The following is an 18,756-nucleotide window of genomic DNA, read 5'->3' on the forward strand; positions in this document are numbered from 1 at the left end:
TCTCTTGAATCAAGACACTGTGTATAACAATATTAACCGTGATAAGAACACAAGAGGTTTATTGTATTGTATTTTAAAAATACAAAAGCAACTTTTTCAGGTTTAGTTTTACTGTGATTCAATCGAATGAAATGGCTATGATTGATGTCATGATTTCTGACCAGAACAAAATTGGTAACTTTTATTAATTCAGTATTACAGTATGTTAAAAATAATTGCATTAAACATATTATACTAATATCTAAAGTGAACAGATTTAAGAAATACATTTTATAAAATCTTTTCTTTGGTCCCCCAAGCATACTCTAGTTTGAAATATTTTGAGTGTTAGCTTGTAGTGCATTGAGGCCCGGTATACTCACGGCAAAGTTCTTTTTTGTTCTTTGTTTTGGGGTAAAATGTTTGAAATATGTGAGCAGCGTTATACTGTTAGCGAACATCCCGACGCCACCCATACTACTGAGAGCGGTGTTTAGATGAATATGTAAATATTATGTGCTGCTCGCTTTTCTTTTATTAAGATAAACACGCAACAAAAATGACAGCAATGATGAAATATTGAAGAAAGCATTTGATCATAGCAACAAAGAGTATGTTTGCACAAACTCTGCTATTCGGCACTCCAGTAAAGTTATGTCACGTTTATTTATATAACGCTTTATACAATAGATTGTTTTAAAGCAAGCAGCTTTACTTACCGTATTAAACATGAAAAAACAGTGTCAATCTCTCTTTCACTTTTTCAACAATTAAGAAATTAAGAATTACAACTTCATTTTCTACTATACAGCGGTTCTCTAGTATGTTTATGTTTTTCCTTGCGGACGTCCGACCTTGAGGGACTGAACAGAAGAAATTAGCCAGAGAAGATTTCCATGTCAAAGAATGAGGAGCCTCAGAGCACACCTACCTATTACGCAATCGCAATTCCTGAGAGAACTTTTCCGGAAAGTTTGCTTTGGCAAGCTGTTTCGAACTCCCGAAACGAACACAAAACTAACTTCGTTTTGGCCTGATTTTGTTCAAAATAATGTCACACCAGTTCGTTCTTCGATTTCGCTTGAAATATATTGGGGCCTTTACTCTAATAGAAAAAAATTAATAGTTAATTTTAGATTAGATAGGAATATTTGTATCAATATGATTCAGAATTAAACATTTAGTTTCTCAGTTTTTAGGTTTTTTTTATATTCAGGTCGGCAGCTCACTAGATTTGGTAGCAAAGCCACTGTGTAATTACACACCTGTATAAAATACAGAAGATAATTTGAGAGATTTTTTTCCTTCAGTTTAATCTTCTATAAATTAAAGGTATAGCGGAGGATTTTCTTTTTCCGGGTGGGTAGTGTAAACTATTGGTCCACCTAAGTGTCAATCATTCTGGTGATATGTTTACGTAAGGCCGTCGTACGTGCTCGTCCCTTAGTTTTCGCTTTCTGCGCATGCGCACTTTCAGGTGTTTATGTGTGGTGAGCTAGAGCTAAGCCATTCATTGAAGCTCACCGTTTCACCGGGTCCTTTGAAAATGTCTGAGGGTTGCAAGAGAAAAAGTTTGTACGAACTGTATGAGAAGAAGAGAAAGGCCTCAGAAGAGAGAAACAAGATCAGAGTGTTTTTGGGAGATTGTTTCACACGATGGCGTGCGCTGAAAACACAGGTTGGGCCTCCCACTGATGCCTCAGTCGCGAAGTTTCTACTTGACAGGTAAAGTTTGGCATGCTATTTGGAGAAAAAGTGCAAATCTTCTTTTGGAAAGTAATCTTGTATGAGCGATGCCGACAGCAACTTGTAAACAGAGCGTGCACGAGGAGAACCTCGCACACGTTTAATAGGCGTTCCCTCTCGGGAGCAGGTAGAGTGTTGCGCATGTGCATTTTTTCAAAAAGTGGAGAGGGCGGTTCTTATCTAAAATTCGGAAAGATCCTCCGCTATACCTTTAAATGCTTTAATCCACATGGCAGGTCTGACATAGCTGTATGTTAGAAATAATTCTATTCGTTCATTAGATTTAATCAGCGTGATTTACTGCAATGCTTTTTTTCCCCTTAGTTGGTCAGAACAAAAGTGGATGTTATTTACTTGTTCAGATGACATCTTATGTTGGCCATACTTCCAAAAAGTAGAATCTGTGATTGCGAATGACATTATCCACACCGGCGCAGTGACTGACAGCCGCACATTCTCCTCAAAACATTGGATTCATCCGCGCTGTGCCGTGCCGAGGCACAACCCACGTAAAGTTGATAATTCTGCGAATAACTGCAACTGCAGATTTCAAACAGAGACAAAAAGAGGAAAAACTACCGACTGCAGCTTTAACTGTAAATTAATTGACTAATTTATGGAGACTGACAAGGAGAAAAATCATGAAAAAAAACATCTTTTTCTGTCCAAAAAACTTAAGACAATACAGTTGAATTGCCTTTAAATGAAAGCCTTTAAAGCACTGCATTTGGCATCCATAGTGTGAAAATGAAAGTGCACCTTTCCTTTCTCATGGAAGAATGATTACACAAGCCTCATCTGTCATATTTTCACACTTAATGAAATGCACTTGCATTTGAATCACAGTTCATAATAGAAGAGATTTTTTTTATATACATGTCAATCTTTCTCTTCCACAGGATGATAAATGGGAAAAGAAATGTCAGAAGATTTTCTCATTCGCCCATCAGACCATCAGCGCTCTGATCAAAGCAGAGCTGGCAGAGTTACCTCTGAGGCTCTTCCTCCAGGGGGCTCTGGCGGCTGGAGAGATCGGCTTCGAGAACCACGAAACCGTTGCCTATGAGTTCATGTCTCAGGTAGAGAAGCATTTTGATTAAATGCCTAATAGATCACTATCAAGATGGTTAACATGCATAGATTCTTTATCCTTCCCTCTCATGTTGATTACTATTCACAATGATACGGTAATACCCTGAGAGCAAGACTAGATTAAAAAAATAATTGCTTTTCACTGTCTGATTCTCACACCTCAAAACATTAATTCTAGAAAAGTGACTTAATTTTTGCGTGTGTGTCCCAAGGCGTTCTCTCTGTATGAAGACGAGATCAGTGACTCAAAGGCTCAGCTGGCCGCCATCACCCTGATCATTGGCACGTTTGAGCGCTCGCGGTGCTTCAGCGAAGAGAACCACGAGCCCCTGCGTACCCAGTGCGCTCTGGCTGCCTCCAAACTGCTGAAGAAACCCGACCAGTGCCGTGCAGTCAGCATTTGTGCCCACCTTTTCTGGTCAGGACGCAACACTGACAAAGGTGGAGAAGAGGTTGGTCCATGTCTTCCACAGTTTTATGCAATGGAATCTGGTGTTCAGAAAATTTAATTTCTAATATTAGTAATTCTTTTGTGACTGTAAATTTAACTGCCCTTAAGTTGGTAATTGGATTGCAGGTTATGTAAGTCTCATTGAATAGTCTTGAACAAAGTTATGACCTCACCGCAAATTGGCACATAATGTTCATGCGCTTGTTTTAGTTTATTTTCCAATTGTGCCATAATCGTGGCAGTAGTCAATGTCTGATCATGATGAAAGAGGTTATTCTTGCATAACCTGTTAGATTTGAGTCTGTCAGAATGATCATGTCTTGATGCTTCTCAATGGGTGTCGTCTTTCTGTGTGATCTCAGTAAGTTATTGTGGGCGTTTTGACAATGAACCGTGTTATTTTTGGTATGAAAATGAGAGTGTGAGTAGGATTGGATATTTGGGTATTTGCTGTCATTTCTGAAGCTTAAAGCTTTTCTAGAAGATTTTTTCATTTTCAAGACTCTGTAGGTGGAAGATGTTTTTCTGAGTCATTTGTATTGAGATGATAATTAAGGGTAAATTGCTCACAACTGTAAATGAATCTGCCAGGGATTTCAGTGAAACGCAGTGATTCATTTTAGAAGCAGCATTTTGTGTAGGCTGTACACAGTTGGTTCAGAATGTGACGTCCCATCTGCCTGTGCATCTCGACCCCTCATATACAAGTGTGAATTTTTCTGCATTTCTCTCTCAAAATTCAGTTGTAGCTCCTGGAAATTTAAGGTTGTCTGTTCAGTTATAGAAGATTGTCTTTCTTGTTAATACCCAAACTGTGTGTTTGAATATTCACTGTATTTATCCAACCTGGTTTCATGAGAAAATGTTCAGAAAATACGAATTAAGACCAGTTGGCCAAAATAGGGGGAGGGGGGAGTAGTCGGTTGGTGATTCATGCTTATACGTGACTAGCTCCTGCATTGCACCAGTGTGCCATTTTTGCTGTGCAGTGTGGTGGCTATGATGTGATCGTTCAACTTCAACTTCATACTACAGTATTTATTCTCCATTTAAAGTGCCCATATTATGCTATTTAAAGGTTACTAATTTTGTTCTGGAGGTCTCTTTCTATATATATATGTTTCTCATAATATACATTGCAGCATCACCTCTTTTCTCAGTGTCAGACACGGTTCGTTCAAAGATTCAAGGCTTGTTCGACTAGCAATTCAAAAGTATAAGGAGCTGTCTACTTTCTATTCGCTCTCACAGTACTTTGATGTCATTCACCGATCGGTCTGTGCAGCGCTGGTTCACGTCGAACAAGCCTTATGTCTCTCTAAACCCCTCCTTTCAGAGAACCTACTCTGCTCTGATTGGTCAGAAGGCCCTGGTTGTTGTGATTGGTTTAAGTCTCCGCTACAACTACAGTGTTTGAGAGCTGGTCAAAGTAGACGTTGTTCGTGGGCAGCCAATGAAGATCATAGGCTGGTATTATGCAGATCTGTACAAACTTGCGTAGGTTTGTGCAGGAAGTAAGACTGGAATTACTGACAACTTGTTTTAGGCAGTTCAGAATCGGTTCTTTCTTTAACTAATGAGTGTAAGGAAATGCAGCATAAAGTATATTTTACTTTGTAGAGAGGTAACAAAGTTAAGACTGAATCTGACTTTTAGTGAGTTTTTTTATGTTCTTTGCACATCCATTGTTAAAAATTAAAGCATCATTTGTATGACCTTTCACCTCCCCTTGACTCACTCTCAGTGCTGGGCGGTATGACCAAAAATCCACATCATGGTATTTTTCTAAATTACACCGGTTTCACGGTATATGACGGTATTTTTTTTTTACAAGCATGACTGGGTGTAAAACACATTTTTCACTGAGTGAGAGGAAATACTGCAGCAGATTGACTTAGAATGCCCTATTTTACTGTCATGAGTGAACATTCACACTAGTATAGGTTTGCAAGGCTGTTTACAAAGAGGTGCCAGCAGGAGGCGCTTTAGGAGAGGCAGAAATAGCTGTTTCCCCGGTAACGGCTGTACACAATGCAGCAACGCTCATAAACGCTGCTTTATCAGGAAAGATAAAGAAAGATTCAATCGTAATAACAAAGAAACTTTTCTAAAGACCGTCAATTCACTTTAGATACATTCATATAAAAACACACGCGCCACGTTTTGATTTTGAAACGTGCAGTGCTCATGTTTATTCAACGATGTCAATGCCAACCACAAATAGATTTTCCAAAAGGCTGTGTTGATATTGTGAACCAATGTATGGGAAACACTGTAATATAGACCTTATGCGCCAGAGAAACAAGGGCGCCGACATCTTTAGAATATTGTCCTTTAACTTCCGTTTTTGCGGTCGCTCTGTATATTTCTATGGCGTAGAGTAATTAGCTTTTGAAGTGGATTTAGTTAATGTAAAGTTAACGAAAGTTATCATGAGGACTGTAATGTTTAAAGCAGATGACTTAACAAATGTCAGTCGACCGGGAAGATTTTAAAACGAGCCGTTCATTAATAACAACGCAAAATCGCTGTGAAGATACAGACCGGAAGTCAAAAGACAACGAGCGCAGTGCTGAAAAGGGGCGGGGCTACATAAGGTCTATACTCTATAGACCCCTTCAATGTTTGTAAACATGAATTTTCTTGTGACGTCAACCGTGAAGGGGTCTATAGAGACAGAGCGTATTTAGGCCACGCCCACACCCGGGGGAAAACAATCAAAACGTCTCCATTGACTTTGCATTGCGAGAGGCTGCCTCCTTGTCATTTCTTGTTTCTAACAAAAGACAGAAAAATGCCTAAAAGCTGCTGTGTGACAAGGTGTACAGCAAACAAGCTAAAAAACCCAGAAATACGTTTTTATTAGCTCTCGACCCCAAAAAACGAGTGTTTAGGACATAAAAGTGGATACAGACAGTTGAGACAGAGCGTCACGTGTCTCATTACTCTGAGAACTAACGTACGCCCGCTGGAGGAGACCATAATCGGCAACACAGGATAGTTTATCTTACAGAAATATAATATATAAAACTGACATTTGGATATTTGACTCACCAGTGACCAAATGTTTAACTTACTGCACACGTAGTGTATTTTTAGTGCATTCTGAGTGTCAGGATCCCACAATTTACCCATTCGTTCCAGCCTGTATCCACTTTTATGTCCTCAAACGCTCGTTTTTTTTGGGGTCGGGAGCTAATGAAAACTTATTTCTGTGTTTCTTAGCTTGTTTGCTGTACACCTTGTCACACAGCAGCTTTTAGGCATTATTCTGTCTTTTGTTAGAAGCAAGAAATGACAAGGAGGCAGCCTCTCGCAATGCAAAGTCAATGGAGACGGTTGGACTGTTTGGTCTTCAGATTATGACGCATTGCGCTCTGTCTCTATAATTTGACAGCTATCTTCAAAGTCACGCTTAGTAACACGTGCAACACCACAGTGAAAAAGGACCCTCTCAAACAGTGTCGCCGCGTTCCGATCGTTATTAACTGGCGACATACACCAGTATTGCGGTATTTTAAAAATTCACATCATAACAGAAATAAACACCGTATTCGGTATGAACCGGTTCACCGCCCAGCACTACTCACTCTGATGTATATTATGACTGTATGACATAAGCAGGTTGTCAAGTGTATAATTTCAGAGTTAAATGTATAGTGAATTACATAACTGACATTCTTGCAGCGCTCAATAATAACACATCAGCCCCTTTGAAATGACACTTAATGCAGGGAACCTGATGTAGCAGTGCTTATTTTCTTCTAGTATAGATCAATAGAGAATGTTGTTGTGACTCATACATACATGTGGAGAGATAGGATCATGCTGTTTTGCTTCTCTCGGCTCCACAGCATGTTGTTGGGAGGTATGTGTTACCCCTAACAACAGAGCTTCCCAATCCAATTTGTAACCCCATACGCTTGAAGCATGGTGCCTTTGCCAAGATAAAATGGAATAATTTGAGGCTGAACTGAAATCTTTTTTTTTTTCTTCTGTTGTCAGATCCGTGATGGGCGGAGGGTGATGGAATGCTTAAAGAAGGCTCTGAAAATCGCTAACCAGTGCATGGACCCGTCCTTGCAAGTTCAGCTCTTCATCGAGATCCTCAACAGATACATCTGCTTCTATGAGCGAGAGAATGATGCGGTATGACCAGAGATGCCTTTTCACATTTGATCATTCACCCCCTCATCTTTCTTATTCTCTTTCTTTTACCTCTTAATACTTGCTCTGTTTAAACCTGTTGCCTTTGCTCTGTCTCTCCGTCTCTCACTCATTTGCAATTTCCCTCTCCGTGCTCCACGTTTTTGTCTGGAGCAAGCAGTTCTAGATTATACCTAACTCTCACTCATCTGAGAGGAATCATCTGTATCAGTGTTCAATTTAGGGAGATTGAGTCAGGACTTGCCGGAGCACATCGAGGGCACAGGGCGGCAAGGGCTAAGAGGAAGCACAGACAAACACACATGCAGTTAAAGTCAAGGTGTGCCTATCAGACTGCAGACTTATTACAGAGGTCGCTCATCTGAGCTTCATCCAAGGACAAGGGCCTCTTTAAAAGTGGAAATAAATGGGAGAGTCGAAACGAAAACAATTCCCACGCTGAATTTCTTTGACACATTTACCTGTCCATGTTTGTTCTGTCATTAATGTGTATAATGGAGAACAGCGTTGGGAATTTGAATTAGAATTTATTTATTTTAAAAGGGACAATGCACATTAATTAACAGAATGACTTTAAATATAAGGAGACCAAAACAAGCCACTACTCCAAATTATGAAAACATGATTGATTATCCAATAACCACTGTTTTATGGATGCAGAAAAAGATGTAATATTTCTTAATTTTGTAGGTATAGTATTCCAGGAATGTGCAGCTCTATAAGAAAAAGCTGACTGCCCAAAAGCACTCCTTTTATGTGGTATTATACAATCCCCTCTAGTAGTGGCTCTAGTAGATGAGTTAGGTCTAAGATTTTGTCTGATAAACTCATTAAGTGGAGGTGAGGCCATACCATGCAAAATTTAACAAGTAAAATATCCGCAAATTAAATTCATATTTTCCCAATTTAAAAAAAGTTACAATTTTACAATGATGATATAAATTAGACCTTTTATCCAATATTTATAAATATTTATCCAAAGCCTGCTTATAGAGTCTTTCTATTGATTATAATGTAATTCCCCCTGTCTGCGTCCAACTGGTAAGGCAATAATTAATATGTGAAATCATATCATGGCATTAACATATAACTTTGAAGCCTCAGTGGTTAAATTATTTCTAATGTGTCTAAAATAGACCAGATTAAATAATATTTTATTCCCAACGTTTTTAACTTGTTTTTTTTTTTATTTAAGTTGTGAATCTATTATTATGCCTAAATACTTGTACTCATGGACTACTGATAGTTTTATTCCTGATACTATGACATCCGAATCTGGATCTCTATTTGCAGACTTTGATAAGAACATACAGTACTGTGCAAAAGTCTCCCCCCTCCCCCCCAAAAATGGTTTTAAGTCAGTTATTTATATCTTTTGCTGTAGTGTGTCCGTAGGAAATGTCAGTTTACATTTCCAAACATTGTTTTTGCCATTAATTGTAATAATCCAGTGAGATTTGTGTATGCACAAGGAATCTGACAACAGCCAGGATGATCTGATCTCACCATCATCGAGTCCGTCTGTGATTACATGAAGAAACAGAAAAAACTGAGACAAACTAAATCCAGAAGAACTGCGGGAACGTCTCCAAGATGCTTGAAGTAACCTTCCTGCAAAGCTGTGAAAAGTACTGGCACTTGTGTTAAAATGCTGTAAAGTGAGAATGCTTTAAAAAATAAAATTACAAATTGAATTTATTTATGATTTAACTTCTATTAACTAATTCAAATCAATATATGGTGTAACGACCCTTTACGTTTAAAACGACTTTTGTCCAGGTACACTTGCGCATAGTTTTTCAGGTAGCTTTGCAGGAAGGTTTCTTCAAGCATCTTGGAGACGTTCCCGCAGTTCTTCTGGATTTAGTCTGTCTGATCAGATCATACCGGCTGTTGTCAGGATATTAACATGCCTAAGACTTTTGCACAGTACTGTACATACAGTTTTACTAACATTAAAGGGATACTTCACCGATTAGCATTAAGCTTTGTATCAGTAGAAACCCGGTAGTATTTTCGAATGACCGTGCTTCCCTCTCTTATGTCCCCCTGAGACGAGAGATTTCTGTATTGTGTGTCTGAAAAAAAAAAAAACCCTATTTTTTTAGGCTTTTTTTGGCTAGAGGCTAGAGACTACAACCAGTAGTAGGAGCTAGTTCTGCATGTTTTCAACCCGCCCATAGGGGGATCTCACGATAAAACGGCGTCTTTTCAGTTTCGAGTCAACTAGTGGCCTCGTAGGGCAGCGAAGCAAGTGCATTCTGGGAGTTGTTGTCGTTCATCCACATGAGCCAAAAATACATTTTCTGGCTTTTCTCAGTCTAGAAGGCACCAACTTCTAAAATAATTTCACATTTCTACTACATAAATTACCCAATTTAAATACACCTTCATCTTTCCAGCGGTGAAATATCCCTTTAAGATGTAAACATGAATTTTTTAACCAATTAGAGACATTGACCGTTGCAGCTGATAATTGTTCTGCAGCTTGGTTTTTGCTTTTACACATACTCATATATAACCATTTCATCAGCATACATCTGACAGTTAACAGTTGATGCACAAACGTCCGGCAGGTCATTAATGTACAAACTGAACAACAACTGTCCCAAAATTGAACCTTGGGGTACACCAACAGAATTAATAACTATTTGTGAAGTCTTATTGCTTACCCGGACACACTGTTCTCTATCAACAAGGTATGATCTTATCCATTTAATTACCTAGAAATTATAGAAATTTTATAGAAATTATATTTTGATAACTTATTAAAATCTCATGATTTACTGTATCAAAAGCTCTCTTTAAATCTAGATAGATAATTCTTGTACAATTTAGATTTTATATTTTCTAAAAGAAAACAATTTGCAGTTTCTGTGGAGTGATTTGAAACCCAAATTGCATCGGATGTAAAGAGAATGGAGTACTATTAAAATGTAATATCTGTTCAGAAATCCAATTTTCCGCAATTTTAGATACTGCTGGTAGGATACTAATTTGTCTATAATTGCTAGTAGCCATGTGATCACCTGATTTGAACACTGGTGTAATTATTGCATTTTTCCAAACACTTGAAACACTCCTTCATTTATAGACCAATTAAAATTTTTAGAATGGGAGGAATGAGTGTATCCATACACACTACATACATCCTTTGCTTTTGAACTATTAAGAGATGAGATAATAATATGTACTTTAGAATTAGGCAGTTAAAATGTATAGGTGTAACTAAGTAATTCAAACCAGATACCTTCTGAACCAAAGACTTTCTAGAATCTCTAAAGTAATTATTAAAAGCTTCTGCCACCTTATTTAGATCATTAGTCACATTTCCCTCTATATTTAACTCTATTGATTTATGTATGTTATTACATTTTCCAGTTATTTTATTTAAATTCTGCCATATTAATTTGATTCTGCCATATTAAATTTCCTCTAGCTTCACTGATAGCCTTAATTAAAAAAATGTAGCTTTTGCCTTTCTAAGCTCCTTTACAACCTTATTTCTTAATGTGGTAAATAAACTCCTGCCATGTTCCATCTTAGACCTGAGAGCTAACTTTAAGAGCAAGATCCCTTTGTTTCATGATGGATTTTTTCATTTAACCATGGTAGATATTCTCTTTGTCCTGGTTTACATTTCACTTCCCTTGTATAACTGTCTATAATTGTTTGAATTTCAGTCATGAAAGAATTACAGTTTTCATCTATACTCTTACATATTAAATAATCATTCCACTCTATTTCTTTAATTGCGTTTTCAAAATGACCTAACTGACTTTTAGGTATTTTATCATTTTCGACCTTCTTGGCAATTGTTAAATTAAATCTCCTTTTAGTAAGCTTTCTTACAATCATAATCATATTGTGGTCAGACATTCCTGTTACCAGATTGTAATATTTCTTTATTCTTTCTGGTCTATTAGTGAAAGCCAAATCAGTACATGTTTCAGAGGATAGTTACCCTAGTTGGCCCTTCAATAGTCTGCTGAAAATCAAAATGACTAAAAACTATACTTTTTAGCTTCTTCCTTTGTGCTTTGTCGTTCCAGTTTATATTAAAATCTCCTAATAAAATAATCGTATTATTAGTATTGCACTCTTTAATAAGAGTGTTTAATTTTTCATAATATACAGTCTTTGAAGATGGTCTATATATTCCAGTTTGAGTAAATGACATTTGATCAGACAGTAAGACCAATACATTCTAAGTCGTTTACACAAGACCACTGGATTTGCTTACACCTTATACTATCCTTAACATAAAAATAGCACACCTCCACCCCTACCGTCAGTTCGGTCTCGTCTATACATTTTATAACCATACACGTTTAACGTCAGCAGGGGAGTTTTCATGCAACCATGTTTCTGATGGGCATTAAAAAAATCCAAATTTGATTCATAGTTCAAGTTGTATTTGATCGTTTTTAGGAATAACACTTCGAATGTTCAAATGTCCACCTAATATCCCACTTGGTTTTGATCGAGAGTCCCGAAGAATGCGAGCATGGTTTACTGTTCTGAAAAGTTTGAAACCACAATGCTTTACAATTGCCAGATTTATCCTGCGCGTTGATTTATTTAATGATGTAGGATTAATCCTTTGCATATGATTCGCAATAATAGATGGAACATCGCTTGAAGAGACGGCTGTTTGTGATGTAGCTACCGGTATCGAATCAATTAGAGACTCACGAGTCGGCCAGCGTCTACAGTAAGCGAATCGCTGTTAACGAAATGTTCACATCCGAATGCAACGGTTAAATTATTGTTGCGTGTGTGCATGTGCGTGGCTTGTGTGATAATGTAAAAAACAGCATCAGAAATCAAATGCTGCCTATAAATCCGTAGATGTAGACACCAAAGTTATTTTTGTGTTTATGTGTCTCTGGCTGTGTGAGATTCTCGTCTGGGTAAATTGCTCGCAGTGCTCACAGTAAGTGCTTTAGTGCTTGGCAGTTTTTGCACCATGTCTGCACTGAGAGCAAGATCGCTCACATTTCTAGAAACAAGAAATGCATGGCCATTGTAATCAACAGAACTGTCTATACTTAAAAATCTGTAGGAGACACTGGAGAAGTTGGTTAATATCCTCCAGTTTTCTAAAGATCTATCTATACACTTCCGTCAGTAAGATTTTTGAATGAAGTCTCGTATGCTCACCAAGGCTGCATTTATTTTTCTGCATCATTACTCCAGGCTTCAGTGTCACATGATCCTTCTATTATGCTGATTTGCTGCTCAAGAAACATTTACTGTATTTATCAGTTGAAAGCGGATGTGCTGCGTATCATTTTTGTGGAAACTGTGATCAATAGTCATTTTGAAAAGAACCGCATTTATTTGAAATAGAAATCTTTCAAAAAAGTTTAAAATCTTACTGACCCCAAATATCTTTCTCAACACATTGTTGTCTTCATTTCGATAATGACATCGCTGAAAATAATTATAACTTGCAGTTTAGTGAGCCAGATGTTGATTCAGTGACCACTTTGATGAATTCAGTTCAGTATGATTTGGCAGACTGAATCAAACCAGTAACTCCTCTTAACCTTCATTAAAAGAACTGATACCCAAGAGTCATTCGGTAGACGTCAGACTGCACTGGTCTCGCTGCATGTTTTTAAATCAAAATAAACAGAACCAACTCAAAAGGCTAATTTGTTCATTTGTTGAATTGGACTACATCGCATATTGGTTTTTCTTGCAGCCCATGAGGACAACTGAACAGAAAGACAATTCTTGTCATTGTTTCATGGTACACATCAACCCATGTGGTACTAACATATCTTCCACACAAATAGAAATATATGTTTTTTAGAAAGATATGTGATGATAATCAGTAACCATAGTCTAATCACGGGAATATTAAGATCTTACACTTTGTTACTAAGAAAAGCTCTCCACACTTTCTTCATTACTTTCTGTCTCTGCGAATTTTGTCTGTATAAATCCAGATCAGCCTGGATTTACATTTTCTGTTCGTTTGTGTGCCTGTTTGTCTTACAGGTGACGGTCCAAGTCCTGAATCAGCTGATCCAGAAGATCCGCGAGGATCTCCCAAACCTGGAGGCGAGCGAGGAGACGGAGCAGATTAACAAACACTTCCACAATACACTGGAGCACCTGCGTCTGCAGAGAGAGTCGCCCGAGTCCGAAGGACCTGCTTACGAAGGGCTGGTGCTGTAGGAGCCGCACACATCTACATTTATATTTGTGTACACATGCATAGAGAGATATATGTATATGCCCACATGTGCACACCAGGGTATTCCAGCCAGGGGAAAAACAAAGCCAAACCCACCTGCCTCTCTACCCATTCCTCTTACTGCTCATACTTTCTGTATGTTGTTTTTGTCTTCTGCCTGTCTGTCTTACTCTCTCTCCCTCCTTCCTCTTTCTCATTTCGTGAGGCGTTTTCTTGTGGATTCCTTAGAGAACAGTGTATGCATTGCACTCCTACTCTGCGCTTCCTTCAGACTACCATTCCCTCTTGATACTATTGTTGCCATACAAATGAGCAAGAATAAAAACTATACATTTAAGAGAGAGTGAAAAAAAAAATATAATAATAATAATTTAATGTTGCTACACCACTTCCTTGCCCCGCCGGCCAAACAGGAGAAAAAGGGCAGGGCTTTGAGCCATGCATTGTTACGGTGTTTGTTTAGAGGACCTACACTTGATTCTATTTCGTTTTTTCAGCATTAATATTTTAAACGCCATGCTGAATTAAAGACTTTTGTGTAACTAATGAATAGTCTCTTTCTCGCCCTTTTACTTTACGGCAGACTCTTTGGTGGAGTGGGACAGTGTGTTGACTAATACGTGGAATGGGTGAACGTGTGTATAGACGAGTAGCTGTGGCTGTGAATCGAAACAATGTCAAAAGCCTTCTCTTGCATCTTGTCTACTTTTTTGAATTATGATTCCCTCTCCCTTCATATATTGTATGTATAATCTAATTGTAAATCAGTTACAACAAAATATCATTGATTTCATGGCATTTGCACAAATAAAAAATATTAACCCCACAGGCCTGTAGAAGTACTATTTCATAAGTCACGTAATTTGACATGTACCAGAATATAACAGATTTTTTTTTAAAGAATGTAGGATGGAGACTTTATTCTACCCAAGTGTGGATGTTGCACTCAAAAATGAAGGAAGCTTCCAGTCGATTGTGGAAAGGCTGGGTTCAAGCAGACTAAATGATTAGGTAAGTCCGGGATGCGTCACCAGAGAAGTCTATCGATTTAACTGGAAGATCCAGTTATGACATTTTGATTAAACATTAGACGGTCAAAAAAAACATTTTAAAATGAAATAAACCAATAATAGATTAAAAAATTCACAATGAGATCTATAACATAACATAATTTCATGCTTTCTTCAACCTCTTATTGTTAATAAGCATACCTCGGAGCCAGATTTTGCAGTGAATGCAAGTATTAATAGTATTGTCTATTGGTTTCTCACTCAGTTTAAAGGGAGAATCTCAATGCATTGTACATCTTACTAGATTGATTCAAGTGTTCAGACTTTGCTATAAGCCCTGAAATAATCCATAATTAATTGGTTTCTTAGATATGATTATAGGAATTATAGGTCATGCAGTTGCTAGGAACTACAGGCTTCGCCAGCAATCCCTTTACAAATGTCATGTACAATCAGTATACGATTATGGATAGGCTGGTCTATATCAGACCGTGGTTTCCAGAGGTATATCACTCCATTATGTTTGTAACATCACCAGTAGTTTATTTTGAAATGGGATTTTTATTTATTTATTTATTACACATACAAAGGCAAACATGGCACTGCGCTGGACGCTTTCAGACATTTATACATAAATCAATCATTCATTATTGAATTTCATAGAAAAATGTAGATTTTTAAATAAGTAGATAAAAGGTCTTTGTCTTTTTATTCACAATGTACATGAAAATGTTGTGCTACTGTTCATTACTGCTAGATACAAGCACATTAAGCAGGGTGAGGGTGAGGGTGGGGGTGGGGGGACTAGCCCCATTTGTAAACAGTCATCCTCATAAATTTAATACTTCTGGTCAATGTTCTGAGGTTGTATTTTTATCTTGCTCGGACATAGTAATTTGCTGAAGGCTCTTTTGAAGCTGCTGTGGCACAGAGGATACAGGATTGGATTGATGGATGAGTTTATCCACAGCAGCCAGAACGAGATCTCATAAAGGTAGTGCTGGACGCACTGACCGTGACATGCTGCCCGAATGATCATCAACAGTGTGTAGGGTGCCCAACAGAGTCCAAAAACACAAACTATTACAGCCAAAGACTTCGCCACCTTCTTATCTCTAGATAGGCGAAAGCGGCTGGCTAGACTGGCAACCATATCAGGGCGATGTCTGTGTGATCCAGACGAATGATCCACATAATGAAACTGTGCCTCACTGGATGGCAGGAGCCGGTCTCCGACCTGCAGAGGAGACAGGTCTGCAATAGTGCTGTCTCTTCGTTTAGTCTGTCTGCCATTGGGGAACTCGATGGCGGACACCTTTGCAGTAGAATCTAACCGACAGCACTGTGACCTCAAGGGCAAATTTGCGGCCCCACTTTCCTCTACAGGCCTCACAAAAAACACACGCTGTACATCGCCGGCTCTGAGCGGCCTCATTTTGAGGCTCCTAAGCCGAATGTGAGTCGGCTGTTCTTCTCTCACTGCGCATCTGTTGCGGATGTTGATGTAAATGCTGAGGTTGAAATAAGTGACACTTATGAAAGGGGTAAAGAACTCAACAGTTGAGGCAGTCATCAGAAAATACCAGTTGAAGTAAAATTCGGCATAGCACTCTCCATCTGGCACTACGCTTCCTCCTGCGATGTGTTCCCAACTGATAATAGCCGGACCATAAAGAAGGAACGCTGCCAGCCACACGCAGAGCATCTTCAAAACAGCCTCTCTGGTGATCCCCTTCTGGCAATGGTAACTCACCTGAAATACAGATTTATAACTGAATTAATATGAATTACACGTAGGGCTAGACAGACAGAGCGAACGAAAGAACAGCAGATGGGCAGACAGACAGATAGATGATAGGTTGCCAGATTAAATAATTAAATATTATGATTAAACGGATGTCTCAGTGCATTCATCTCTAAAGCAGATGCAATTGGTTTCATGCTTTTGCGCGCTGCTGCATGCTGGGATATAAATAAATGTTGACATATGATTGACAAGTGTAAAAGTGTGCATGGCATTTGTAGATCAGCACTCACTGTGTCTGTCCAAATATTTATGTATGTATGTATGTGATGTAAAAACGTATTCGTGTTGGTTTGATTCATCTTTATGTGAACGGCTAACTCCTGAATGGAACTGTCTATATAGAAATGTTCACAGTGATGCTTGTTTTATGTGGAAACCACATATAATCTGAAAAATCTTCATTTTCATCATTACCATGTATTTTTATCGTCAAGGCATTAAAACATGTATCAGTAGGCAATTATTTTGTAATATTGTGGTCTGTGTAGCTATTTATAATTTACTTAAGCTGATTTATCTATGTTCAAAGACAAAGTGTTTTTCCACATTAAAAGTGCATTTAACTCTTCCACAGGAATATGTCATTGGAACGACAACCGGGAGAGGAGATTACGACAGAATTTTAATTTTTCTGTGAGCTATGGAAGCTTGTTTCCGCCACAGAATAAGAAATAAAAAAGGTAATTTTTTTATCTCGCAATTCTGAGGGGAATAAAAAGTCGCAATTATCTTTTTAAAAATGTTTTATTCTGTGGCGGAAACAAGCTTCCACAGATATCCTTGTGAATCATCCATGTATTATTGCCTGTGTTCATCTCTGAAAACCAACATTTATTTTGTTGCCGTTTCTTGTCAGTGGTGGTTCAGACTCGTTAGTTTGAATTATTATTCTCCAAAACCGATTTCAACTAATTAGGAGCGCTCAAATGCCATAGTCTAATTGTAGCTACACAGTAAATAAAAGTAGCCTATAGCCAACCAAATAGGGTTTCGCAGAGATTACATTAAAAAAAAGTTTAGTTCTTCAAATAACCTTTTCGTGAACAGTTCTTAAAATAACTTGTGTGTGTGTAGAACATTTTAATAATCTAAAGAACCTTTTTCTACCATAAATTACCTTTTCTGCAATTGAAAGACATATGGAACTATGTCTACTTGTTTTCAAGTGTGAGTGTGTGTGTGTTATACACTCACCGCTTTAGTGACGGACTGAAACCTGTCGAAACTGATGAGCACGATGTTGAAGACTGAGGCGGTGCACAACATATAATCCACTACCAGCCACAGTTTACACAGACCTCTGCCCAGCCTCCACTCACCCGTCAGGACATAGGGAATATACACGGGGATGCAAAACCCGCCTGAAAATCCATTCAAACACAGCTACATTTCAACACACTGCAGAGTTAAAACGAAAACTGACATGCAAAAAACTTCATCAATATCACTCACCGACAAGAAAGTCCGCTATGGCCAAATTTAAAAAGAAAAAGTTGCCTTGTGTGCGTAAACTTTTCTCAACCACAAAAGCTAAAATGACAAGCGCGTTCCCGAGAACCGTGGCGAACACCAGCAGTGTCATGAGAACTGTCAGGAATATTGAGGTGGATGGAGTAAACTGGCCATACTGTGCGCGCCGGTTATCAAATGTGTCCAAGTCGCCGAGACTAGTCGCGTTTTCCCTCTCCAGCCCCGACCAGTTGGACGACTGCGGATTTCCTGATTTCCACATGAATGAAACGGCTGTAGGAATCCCGGGAGAGTGAGCCACGGACAATAAAGACTGCATGGTGTTGCCGCCGTTTTCCTCCGTCAACAAGCGATTATGCATGACAGTCGGCGTTTAAAAGCTGCCGCGCCATCCGCGCGCCCGACAGTGACTGAGCTGCTCATTCACAGTTCGGCGAGACGAGAGGCACGGGCGGTCGGGTTTTTATACCGATAGGGCACCGTGCGTTCATTGGCTGCTTATTTAACGCTGCTCGGTCTGATGTCGATGCCTCTTCCAGGATTACTTAACGCCAGGTTCACACATAGCCTACTCCGTTTGCAGTGCGTATGCGGTGCGTCTTGGATTACGTATGCGACGCAGGAGCAGCACGCGCTTATTGTGCTTTCACATAGGCTATATGATATTCCGCTTTTGCAATGCGCAATTGAACCACATGTCTTCATTCTTTTTATTTCCAGTCCAAAAGTTGTTGGGTGATTCTCCAACTACAGGCACTTTTGCGTCCTTGGACTTTTTTTGTAAATAAATAAACAAGTGCACAAATAAACTGTCATTATGAAGTTC

At 38.6% G+C, this 18,756-nt stretch overlaps 2 protein-coding genes across 2 annotated transcripts in view; one reads left to right on the top strand and one right to left on the bottom strand.

Annotated features, from left to right (window-relative positions):
• Positions 1–14,470, top strand: part of vps35 (VPS35 retromer complex component) — a 36,686-nt gene extending 22,216 nt beyond the window's left edge. Inside the window, exons 15-18 of the mRNA XM_081358847.1 lie at positions 2,625–2,804; positions 3,030–3,269; positions 7,274–7,417; positions 13,445–14,470. Coding sequence (XP_081214973.1) covers positions 2,625–2,804; positions 3,030–3,269; positions 7,274–7,417; positions 13,445–13,624 — 744 coding nt within the window. The 3' untranslated portion in view covers positions 13,625–14,470. The remainder of the gene's footprint in view (positions 1–2,624; positions 2,805–3,029; positions 3,270–7,273; positions 7,418–13,444) is intronic.
• A 708-nt stretch (positions 14,471–15,178) lies between these two features.
• Positions 15,179–18,368, bottom strand: hrh3 (histamine receptor H3). Its single transcript, XM_081358961.1, has 3 exons — positions 17,913–18,368; positions 17,655–17,821; positions 15,179–16,406 (listed from the first exon to the last, which is right to left on the bottom strand). The coding sequence occupies exons 1-3, from the start codon at positions 18,289–18,291 to the stop codon at positions 15,492–15,494; spliced, it is 1,461 nt and encodes a 486-aa protein (XP_081215087.1). The 5' UTR covers positions 18,292–18,368; the 3' UTR covers positions 15,179–15,491.
• Positions 18,369–18,756: the final 388 nt, after the last annotated feature.

Source organism: Scardinius erythrophthalmus (assembly GCF_964197995.2).
Source record: "Scardinius erythrophthalmus genome assembly, chromosome: 2".
In the NCBI taxonomy this organism is placed as follows: Eukaryota; Metazoa; Chordata; class Actinopteri; order Cypriniformes; family Leuciscidae; genus Scardinius; species Scardinius erythrophthalmus.

Excerpts from the sequence above, each read along its gene's own strand:
- hrh3 (XM_081358961.1), bottom strand. The coding sequence starts at position 18,291 with ATGCATAATCGCTTGTTGACGGAGGAAAACGGCGGCAACACCATGCAG. Across the intron at positions 17,822-17,912 it reads CATAGCGGACTTTCTTGTCG|GCGGGTTTTGCATCCCCGTG; the intron begins GTGAGTGATATT and ends ATGGATTTTCAG. Across the intron at positions 16,407-17,654 it reads TTCAGTCCGTCACTAAAGCG|GTGAGTTACCATTGCCAGAA; the intron begins GTGAGTGTATAA and ends TCTGTATTTCAG.